This window comes from Pseudonaja textilis, chromosome 1, assembly GCF_049901715.1.
Source record: "Pseudonaja textilis isolate UNSWEBS1 chromosome 1, rPseTex1.2, whole genome shotgun sequence".
Classification (NCBI taxonomy): domain Eukaryota; kingdom Metazoa; phylum Chordata; class Lepidosauria; order Squamata; family Elapidae; genus Pseudonaja; species Pseudonaja textilis.
In genome coordinates this window covers 46285153-46295886 of record NC_141990.1, presented here as the reverse complement: position 1 = coordinate 46295886, position 10734 = coordinate 46285153, and the positions used below count along the sequence as shown (strand labels likewise).

General features: G+C 39.7%; 1 protein-coding gene across 1 annotated transcript; it reads right to left on the bottom strand.

Moving 5' to 3' along the window:
• Positions 1 to 5046: 5046 nt before the first annotated feature.
• Positions 5047 to 10440, bottom strand: NENF (neudesin neurotrophic factor). The gene is made up of 4 exons (XM_026695782.2): positions 10051 to 10440; positions 8538 to 8598; positions 6645 to 6748; positions 5047 to 6340 (listed from the first exon to the last, which is right to left on the bottom strand). Exons 1-4 carry the CDS (start codon positions 10210 to 10212, stop codon positions 6164 to 6166), a joined length of 504 nt encoding a protein of 167 aa, XP_026551567.1. The 5' UTR covers positions 10213 to 10440; the 3' UTR covers positions 5047 to 6163.
• Positions 10441 to 10734: the final 294 nt, after the last annotated feature.

Sequence of the window (10734 nt, the reverse complement as noted above, 5' to 3'; positions counted from 1 at the left end):
TCAGCCTTTACAACTTTAGCTAGGTGGAGTGGGGAGTGTCAGTCTCCTGTTAAATCTTGCATGGCAAATTCTCAAGAAATTCCAAATAGCAATCAGCTTTACTCATAAACCAGAATTATAATTTTAAAAATAATCTATCAACAATAAAATCAACAAGGTATATTTTTTTACCAAATTAACAGTATACTTGAAATGTTAGGTATGAACAAGTCTCACAGAAATAAGATTTACTTCTGAGCAAATATGTATATAGGATCAGAAGCACTTTGTTCTGGAAGATTGTTATCATTTTCTGCAGAACATTATACAACAGCACCGTATTAAAAAAATTTCAGCTCCTTGGTTATCTGTAAATTGAAAACTGCCTTTCCCGAGTTTTGTTCTTTCAAAATCTAAGTTGGGTATTGTTTTCAATTTGAGGAAACAATAAATATTACCATCACAAGATTAGATTTCATAACAAGTCAGGATGGACTATTTTTTGAAGTCTGTGTATGTATATATGTTTGTACATTCCAAAGCATGCACGCCCACCCACACCCAGCTTCTCAGGAAGGCCCCTCTCTACCGTGTGACTCAGTGCTGAAGCAGGAATTCAAATTATCAACCTTCACCAAACCTAAAAGCCTTGCACAGGGTTACATCTGTTTTGCACGTTTGGTACATATTGCAGCACTGAAAAAGGAAAACACAAAAACTGCGAGTCATCCCCCTTGCATCAGACTCTGTATCTCACTCCAGGTTCTCATTCCCTCCGGTTGCATGACTTTCATCAGCTCAGCAGTGAAACGGAGTGGGAAAGCGGACCAGCAGAGAAAATTCAGTTGGGGGACTGTACTCCCTCCCTCCCTCCCTCTCTCTTATCATGGGATTTGCTTAACAATAGCAACTGGAAGTGCCAGAACTGCCATCCCCAAGTGATGTGGTCACATGATGTTGAGGTTTATAACCACATTGATTAATGATGGAAATTCCGGTTCCAGTTTCTGTGGTTTGAAACAAGAACTACCTCTGAGTCCAAGGAAGAGTTCTCAGATATTAACCTATTCTGAGTCCAGTGACTGCAGCAAAAGATCTTTCCTGGACTTAATAATCTTTGATTCTCTACAGCTAAACCTCGACTTACTACCACAATGAAATCTAGGGTATTGGTCATAAGTCATTGCAGTTGTAAATTGAGGCACCGTGCGACTGGATGATTTTATGACCATTTTTATGATGGCTGTCACTGAGGTTGTAAAGTGAATCATGTGGTTGTTAAGCAAACCACATGATTCTTAAGCAGATCCATTGTATACCGTAGGTTTTTTTTGCTTTTGGTTGGAAAATGGCAAAAAACGTCACCAAATGTGGGTTCTCATGACCATGGAATACTGCAGCTAGTCATGAATGCAAGCCAGTTACCACAAGCCCCAGACTATAATCACATGATCTGGGGACATGACAGTCATCGCTAAGGACAGGTCATAAATAGCTTTTTTAAAAAACATGTCATAAATTAAATGGCTAGTCATAAATCAAGGACTAGCCATTTAAGTGACAAAGTTAAGTGACAAAGGAGTATTTTGTGAGGAAGGAGTGAAACTGAAATGGGTTGGGAACTGATCTACATTCAGCTCTGTGGTGTAGATACTTCTGAACTGGGTGAACAATGGACTTGAATGCTGTTATGAACATACTTATCAGAATTGCCCCCTTGTAAAGATCACTATGTGTGATGTGAGCTTTCCTGCACTCACCAAACAATCCATAGATAAGGCAGCTTCCTGTGTTCCTAGCTTGGTCAAAAGGAATATATTTGTGCAGAGAAGCACGTACATTTTCAAGTTTCACAGAAGAGGAAAGGGGTTCATTCCAGGCAAATGAATTTGAACTAGGTTGACTTATAATCCTGAACAGATTGGCAATATGCAAGTGGCTGGCCTTGCTGCTATCCTGTTTAATATACTCACGGGGCTGGAAAGAGTTCTTTAGCCTATGAAGTATGGCTCCTGCTCGATGCACACTGAGAGCAGCATAAATCCAACTTAAAGCATCCTAGACAAATCTTGGATAGGAGAATACAGATATTCCCCTATCCAAGATAGGACAGCCCATTACCTCTCTGGGTAACTGGATCCCCCATTGAATATACTTTTGAAGAGGAGTCCTATTCAATTGACATCTGCCAGCCTTGAATTTGAATCCGTTACTCTGTGTTCTGCTATTCTGGAGTGATAAGAGAACTTGGCTTCTACTTCTGTGTAACATACTCTGATAATTAATTACCTGAGAAATGCAGGAAAATTAGGCACATTTTTGATACAATGGTTTTTATCTGATTTCGCTTATTTGTTTTATTGCCTGTACTGATCCAGGGCAACACCAACTGTACTTTTCAAAAAGGCAACACTGTTGTGTGCTAGTGCACACACACAGTGTTGTCAGGTGCAAGAGCACCAACCTAAGATACAGGACTCATTATGAATAATGGGCTACTAAGGGGTAGAGCTTCTGCTCAAGAATATTCAAAAGCAGCAACTGGATTTTGCCCAAGGCTCAGCTTAAGAGCTTAGATCACAGGTGTCAAACTTCATCACGTCATGTGATGTATCGTGACGTTTTTTGCCTTTGCGGAGCCCGGGTGGACGTGGCCTACAAGTGACACATCTGGCCCGCAGGCTGCCAGTTTGACAGGCCTGGCTTAGATCAAACTAGGGCTTCCAGTTGTGACCTGAAATTTTTTTTTTAAAACACCATTGGGCAGAAGCAAAGAGCGTGTCCAAATTCTGGTGAACATCTAGATATTTGTTATTTGCCTTACCCTTAAGATAATATTTCACAACCTTGACATCTTTAAGATGTGTGAACTCTAACTCCCAGAAATCTCCAGCCAGAATTCATACATCGTAAATGCTGCCAAGACAAATGGGAATTTGCAATTTGGGGAAAGTGGGTATGCGTGTATATTATGTACACAAATCTTCATAAACATTTATGAGCATTTAAATGTGGAATATAGATGCAGATGTACCTTTACATCTTAAGTGCATTTGCAATGATTGGGTTGCTACTTATTTCCTTGATAGTTCTGGATTTCTTGTCTTTTTCTTGCAAGTACACCACAACTGGGAGGGATTATAAGAGTGTAGTCCCAAATTTTTAAAAAAAGAAAAAAAGCAAGTTGGAAAAAGTTATTCATTCCACAATTGGCTGCCCTGTGATATATTCCAATGCAAAGGAAGCAGATGTGATTCAGCAGTGTGATGGATCATTTGACATTCAAGAGCAACGTGCAGTAACTGAAGAATTTTTACCTTCCTATTTTCTCATTATCAAGAAATATGTTTAGACAATGCTCAACAAAAGGTGTTATAATGTTTGAGTGTTTTTTCTTGTTCATGTTATTGTAAACATGCCTAAGTTGTAAAGAAGTTGGGTAACACTTTGATAAAGTATCAGCTCCTCCACCTGTGTGGCTTCTTCTTCTACTTGAAATCTCAGGAAGTTGTTTGACTGCACGTTATATGGCTCACAAACATGACTACAGCTCTGGTTTCTGGGACACATCTAAGCACTCTGGGTTAAAGCAGGTTACTACGGTATAAACTGAAATGATGTCTCTTCTGGCATGTTTCTTGTGGTGGCTAAGGTAGTCCAAGGAAGTACTTACTAAAGGCTTTATGCATTATTATTCTACTGTTTTAACAGAACACTTGAAGAAATTTGGGTCTTTCCATTTACCAAGTGCCAATTACTGTGCTTGCCAGCTATGTTGTTTCTAGTAGTGTGGCATTGCCCTCTAGTGGCTTGAATATATATGCACATTGTTCCTAGTTGCAAATAATGATTTTGTTTTTAAAAAAGAACATAGCACTTAATTTTGTCGATAAGATGTAGCAACTCTATCATCTTGTTTCCAATTTCTGTTTTCATGTACCCAATGAAACATATTAATGCCCTACTCAAATTTGATCATTCTCAGTGTTAAAATCCATGAAGCCTCCTAGTAAAAACAGACAAATTTTTGCAATTTAAATTATGTTTCTTGATATGTGAATGAGCCTAGAGAATGCATATCATAGAAGGGGTGGATTTAACATGGAAACAGTTGCTTCATGTTCATTTCCTGAAATTGTACTGAAACAGTACAAATAGTAATTACAGCTACATTCTCTGCATAATTTCATATCAGCTTTCATTCAGTTGGACAAGAAAGATAAATGGAATTTGTTTTCAAACTTTCTTTGAAGTAGAAGAGCACTTCCATGAAGATGTTAGTGGGTGGAGTATGAAGTTTTGCACTCACTATGAGGTAGCCAAGAAGTATATGTGAATAATCTTTCACTGCACTTCCATCATATATTCTTTGGCTTCCCATACTTCTGTTAAATCTTGTGGGAAGGTATCAATAGGAAAACTTTTCTAAACTGAAATTTTACAAAGCAACTCTCCTGCCACTAAGAGACATTGCCACCCTTGAGTAATGGTTGGTTGTCTCCTCTTGGACAAATAAAGATAAATAATTCACTCAACTTCCTGAGAATTGCAAAAGAATTGCATGTGATAACTTCCAAGATATTCCCAATGTCTGAAAAGAGAATAGCAAGATGGAGCCAGTAAAAAAAATGGGGGGGGGGGTCCTCCAGAACAGCTGAAATGTAGCATTGCCAGAGAGCAGGGCTACCCAGTGATGTGTGGAGACAGCCAATTTCTTAGGCTAAAGCATTATTTCATAAATACTGTAATCAAATAATTGCAAAAGGTATTTTAAAGCAAATATAGGGATGTATGGACCTTAACTGGCTACTGGTTAACAAAATGAGGGGTTTTTTTGCCAGGATATGCTGCTGTAGTTTTTAGTACATCTGTCTGATGCCTAAAAATCACTTGGGAAAGAGAACATTCAACCCATTTCAAAGTGCTTCTCAAACTGACCTACAGGACTGAAACTTGCTTTAAGAAGAAAAAGGAAAAAAGACATGTCAAGGCAAAAATAATTAATATCACATGTTATCAAATGAGACACTTTCTTTTGATATGTCCAAAGTCATTTAATGAGGTAGATTTGAGTCTTAATATTATTTTATTTTGCTCACAAGAAAGGAGTAACAAATGGAATACAATCAGATATACACATGAGGTACCAAATATCAGATCCACAGAGTTATTACAGTCACTGGTTAGTGTATCCAATAACTTATTTCTTCCAGTTGGACTATTATTGGACATCAGGAGAACTAGTGAAAAGCTAGGATGGTACAGATGCTACCCAAGCCATGCTGTGCACATTGTACTTCTGCAGAATTGCAGACTTGCTTTTTCAGGAATTCAAAGAGAGGAAAAATTATGTAAACATTATGTGGCAAGCAGATATATTTGAATACTAAAGATGAATAAAGAATTGGACTTTTAATGTTTCTTATACTACATAAAATTGTATTAATTCAGTCTTAAAATAATATGCAAAATAGGTTAGAATTACTAATTTCCTGTAAACTTTTTCTATGTCACCTTGCTACTGCTAAAGACAGCAGCTCTATACTCCTCTGTTGAGACTTAAGCCCTATCTCTCCTCATTGTGGACTTCACTACAAAGCAGGGAACTTTGTAACAGAAAGTCACAGACTTTCTACTAGTAGTTTGTGAAAATAATGCACAGTTGGTGGGAGAACATTCAAAGGAAACTCCCTCAAAGTTCATACAGACCGATGGACAGAACCCACTGCGTTGGAAGGCACAGGTAACATTCATCAAGAATCACAGAGTCAACTGGATATTGCTAATAGCCAATTGTTAGCAGGATGGTTTGTCAAATTGTATGTTTTATATGGCCATGAGGAGTTTGAATAAAAAATGTTCATTGAGAATGAACATGGGACTCCTTGTCACCTGATCCTGCACTTCTCTTAAGCTTTTGCATTTTTAGCCAAATAATTGGCTAATGAAATATAATTTCTCCACTGATGATGAAACAGAACACTTTGCTGGCCAAAACAATTTCAACACATACACTATACTTTTATCATTCATATCAATATTACTAACCAACCAATGGTAAGAGCATGATAAAATAGAAAGCAATCATCCTCAGAGATATGAAGCCATTTAGGTACATTATATTTTTCAGTTTTTAGATACCTTCCTGTTTCTTTGTAGTAGTCATGGGATTGCCAAGTTATTGTTAAAACTCATCCTTAATAGTGAAATGTGGCTGATCTTCAGGTTTAAAGTTTGGGTTAGGGCTGCCATCTTCATTGAGAATTCTTCGGGCAGTGTAGCCAACAATAGGGTATTTAGCCTTGTAAACATTACTAAAGGTCTCATCCAGAGATCGCAACTGCTCTTCTGTGAGTCCCATCTCAATGAATTGCAATTATGTAAAGAAAGAAAGATGGAAAGGGGAGGGGTAGACAGAACAAATACAATGATTATTGCACACTTCCACGCTACGTAATCTGAATGCAAAGGACTACTAATTGCACTGAACCAGGTTTTTTAGAGCTCTGTACTTTTTCTGTTTTTAAATCCCTCCCCAATCCCACCATCTTCAATGATCCTGTTACTTGGATCAGATCACCAGGACCAATAAAATCACATGCAAATAAAACCATTTCTTAATTGTGGCTTCAGATCAAGCTATGGTGAAAAGATCTTTTTCTTACTGTATCGTAAGTGAGATCTGCTGGATCAAGAGACATTTTTGCAACACTTCGGGTTGAATCTTTTCCAGCTAATGCATTGTATGGTGCTCCTTTCCCATAAAATTCTGTTGGAGAAAAATAACACAAATAGCAGTTAAGCACAGGACTTAAAATCCTTAGGCTCGCTTGTTCTCATGCACGCACATGCACAGACAGAGAGAGAGAGGTATTTTGAAGATTACACTGTTTTAAGAACAGCTATCGTAAATTACATCCCAGGGACTTCATTGTTCACAAGCCTAGAATAAAGTGTTGTTATATACTGAGATTTCCAGAGATTGATTTGTTTTATCCTGGCTTTGCATAATGCCAGCCCCTAAAAAGTTCTAAAACAAGTAAGCATGAAATGTCTTATCTTCAACTGTGTAACAAGAGAAACACGTTCATGACTCAGTTTGTCTTGAACCAACTTTAATACAATATAAACATCCTAAACTACTGAAATCCTCCAACATTTTGAAGCCTTAACAACAACACACAGAACAAGTGGGCATATGGCAAACAGTCAGTAATCTTAAGGGATAGTTTAGAGAGTGAAATGGTGATCAGAAAAGGAAAGGGAAATAAAGAAAAATGGGTGTGAGGTACACAGTCTCTCCAACCAGGGAGCAACCAATGCTAGACTGCATTCTGTGAGCTGTTGTCCAAAAGACTTGGAAAATATCAAATTGAAAAAGGCAACCATAAACATTTTGCTTCCTTGCATCCTGTTTTTGCCCTCCCCGGCGTCCAGAGGCACTCTGCAGGCCAAAAAATGGGCGCTTTCACTGTATAAGATGCACAGACATTTCCACCCACTTTTTGGGGGGTGGGGAGTGCGTCTTATACTCCAAAAAATACAGTGTTTGACCAAAACTTTATCCTATGTCACGAGTGACAGGAATTGAATAACTGGATTCCCAAACTTTCCTTATACAACTGCCCATTCCAAGCTATTTGCCATATACTTTTGAAATACATGCTACTTATTTCCCTTTTTAATAACCATGTGGTGAAGCACCTTTTCCCACCAACTCTCTATACTGATAAGATATGGCTACAGGTATATTGATATTGGGGACTACTCATCCCTACTGCTCTATGGATTTATTGCATTATGTGAAGGGATGTACATTAAAACTGTTTAAAAGTGATCAGATGGGATTTTGAGGTGAGCTATTCAGATTTGGATTTGGTTGATGAATCTTTTGAAGCAGCAATAGTTTTCAAACTGTTTATTTTCCTCCCAGAACCCTGGTTTGAAATTGAACACTTCAATGAGTAAAGGCAAACCAGGCAGAAATAACTGAGGTTTGGAAAGCAAGTAGGAACTTGCTTCCTTTGGTTTTAAACAGTGGCAAAATGAATATCCCTGGGGCAGCAGCACTAGACTCTTACAAATATATGAAACTATTGCTACATAGCTGCTACGAGGTTGCTGCAAAGACAGGAAAAGATCTAGGTTACTCTTCAGATGAAATTAGCGCCAAGAGCTGCTGAACGGGTAAAATCTGGCATTATACACAAGTACTGTCCTTCTAAACAGGTGTGAGCAATCTGTGGCCGCCTTAGCTGATGTTGGTGTACAAGTCCCAGGATTGGTCACCGATCATATTGGTTGGAGCTGATAGGAACTGAAATTCAAGAACTATAAAGGCTATCCAGCTCTGGGAATTAAGGATAATAAACATCTGGGGAGGGGGGGGAACTAGCAGCCTTTATAAATGAGAGGAACACTTTTTTCAGCATATGCTTGGGCAATTGCCTTTACTCTTTAAAAGGGCCATATGGTTGAGGTGACAACACCAAGATATACTTATTGTGAACCATTCTGGGGGGAGGGGGGACGACATTCTGCTTGTAAGGTGATTTTACCTTTTCCAGAAGTGACATCAAACACCACACCCTTCACGGCTATATAAATAGGTTCATCCTCCTGAAAGTACAATGTATATACTTTATCATGAAATGTACTGATAAGAAATGCCAACAGCATACTGTTTTACCTGGTCATTCTTTTTTTTTCAAGAAAACCAAAAGTCACTTAACTAGAACTTGAAGGTTCTTGTCTTTAAAGAAGAAAAGCTGTTCACATTAACAAAGGGATGCTATAAAAAGAAAGTCTACAGAATAAACTTGAGCAGAGAAATCTCCAATTGGTGTAAATAAAAAGAAAAGTCTGTAGCACTGAATACTAGATTTAGAGTGGTGGTTAATAGGTGGGGAATTTGTGGTTCTCCAGATGTGGTTGATTAACTCTACAACCAAAATATATTTACTTTTTGCCATGATAACTTGTGTTGCTCAGTGTCATACTTTATGCAGCTGGAAACCCTGGTTTCACTGCTTCTGAAAATTTCTACATCAAATTCCTTTGTTAATGAAATAAAAATAGAGGTTATATCCATTATGATATAATACATGCAAATGAAAGTTCTGATTACTAAGGTATAATTATTCATTTTGGTACAAAAGTCCCATGTTTGTAAATGAAGAGGAACAGCATGCAAAAACCTACTGCATACACATTATGAAATGCCTTTAATATTTACAAAGGTTTTCTTTTATCGTTAAGTGTCCCTATGATAAACTGTCTAGTTTTCCACAAAGGTATTTATGTTGCCAATTGCTTTTTTATTACAAAAGTATAACCCAAAGTTCCATGTTGCCACGAGCATCCTTCTAAAGACCCCAAAGAATCCAGAATTAGTGGGGTTTTTAATCATGGCCATTTTTAGGAACAAAATTTTACACGAAAGGCACTCATTTTCCAGTTAAAATGCCAGGGCTTTCCAAAGCAGACCTTATATGCACTGACTTTTGCCTTGCAGTCCAACTCTACACAAGTGCGCGCGCGCGCGCGCGTGTGTGTGTGAGATTTGCAGTACCACAAGACCAAGGAAAAGATGCAACAACCAAGTTTTGGAAACAGTTTGAAACCTCATTCCTTTGTCCTAACGCGCGATATCCCATTTTGGGCAGCCGTGCTTTAATGCTGTACAAGAAATATTCCGTTACTCTTTCTTGCGGCTTATCAAAACAAAATATGCTGCCTAACAAACTTCGCCGAGTTCAAAGAGATTACAGCCCGGGAGCCCCCCCCAACCCGCCCTCCGCAGAGTAACTTCGGTCAGTTTCGGCCGAAAGCTCCAAGGCGGGATCAAAACGCGCAGAACTGCTCCAGTCGTGTTGCTGCAACGGCGTCCAGAGGGCGCAGCTCTCTCCCAACAGGTCGCTTCTGCTACCTCTTTTCTCGAGGAAAGACCTTTTCCCCTCCCCTCCCCCGAAAAAGCGGCTCGAGCCGGCCTTTGCTGCCTAGAAGGCCCGTCCCCGCAACCACCACCAGCCCGGCCGCCGAGGGGGAGCCTTTCCGAAAGCTTTGCCTTACCTTGTGTCCGTCGTACCTGGCCAGCTCGTCTTCCGTGAAGAGCCGCACCGGTCTCTGCGAGGGCGGGGGCTTGAAGCGGAGCTCCTGCTCACTTCGCGCCTCCTGCGGGCCCGCGTGGGTCAACGCTAGTAGGGCAAGCGCCAGGCGGAGGACTTGGGCCATGGCTCTCGGGAGGCAGACGGCTTCCAAATCCGGCTGGGAGCGGAGGCTGGCGAGGGAAACGCCTTCTCGGGGCTCCTCGTGCTCGCGTTGTTCGTCTATGCCTCCACTTCGTTTATACGTCGCCTCATCCTGAAGGCTGCTCCAGGGAGAGTCCTTCCAGCCCCCTTCCCTTTGCTTAGTTCGAACAAGCTATGGAGGACTCCGGGATGGGAGGCGTCCTTCAGCTATTCAAAACAAAACCAAGTGTGGTTGACTGGGAGTTACATTGTGTTGGTTAAGTGTTCCCTTTATTTTTTTGAGCAGTGTATTTAAATACCTATTTTTTCTTAACAGTGCTCAGGTGCTGACTGCTTGATTAACACTTCGCAAGTACAATGTGCTGGGATTTTGTTTTCTTGGTTGTCTCTTATTAACTCTTCAAACACTGCAAACAAAGCCTGATCACGTATAATACTGTATTTGCTTCAATCCTACTTTATAATCTCTATAAAGCATCATATTGACTGGTCTGGAAGCCCTAAA

Excerpts from the sequence above, each read along its gene's own strand:
- NENF (XM_026695782.2), bottom strand. The coding sequence starts at position 10,212 with ATGGCCCAAGTCCTCCGCCTGGCGCTTGCCCTACTAGCGTTGACCCAC. Across the intron at positions 8,599-10,050 it reads CCAGGTACGACGGACACAAG|GAGGATGAACCTATTTATAT; the intron begins GTAAGGCAAAGC and ends TTGTACTTTCAG. Across the intron at positions 6,749-8,537 it reads TGATGTCACTTCTGGAAAAG|AATTTTATGGGAAAGGAGCA; the intron begins GTAAAATCACCT and ends TTTCTCCAACAG.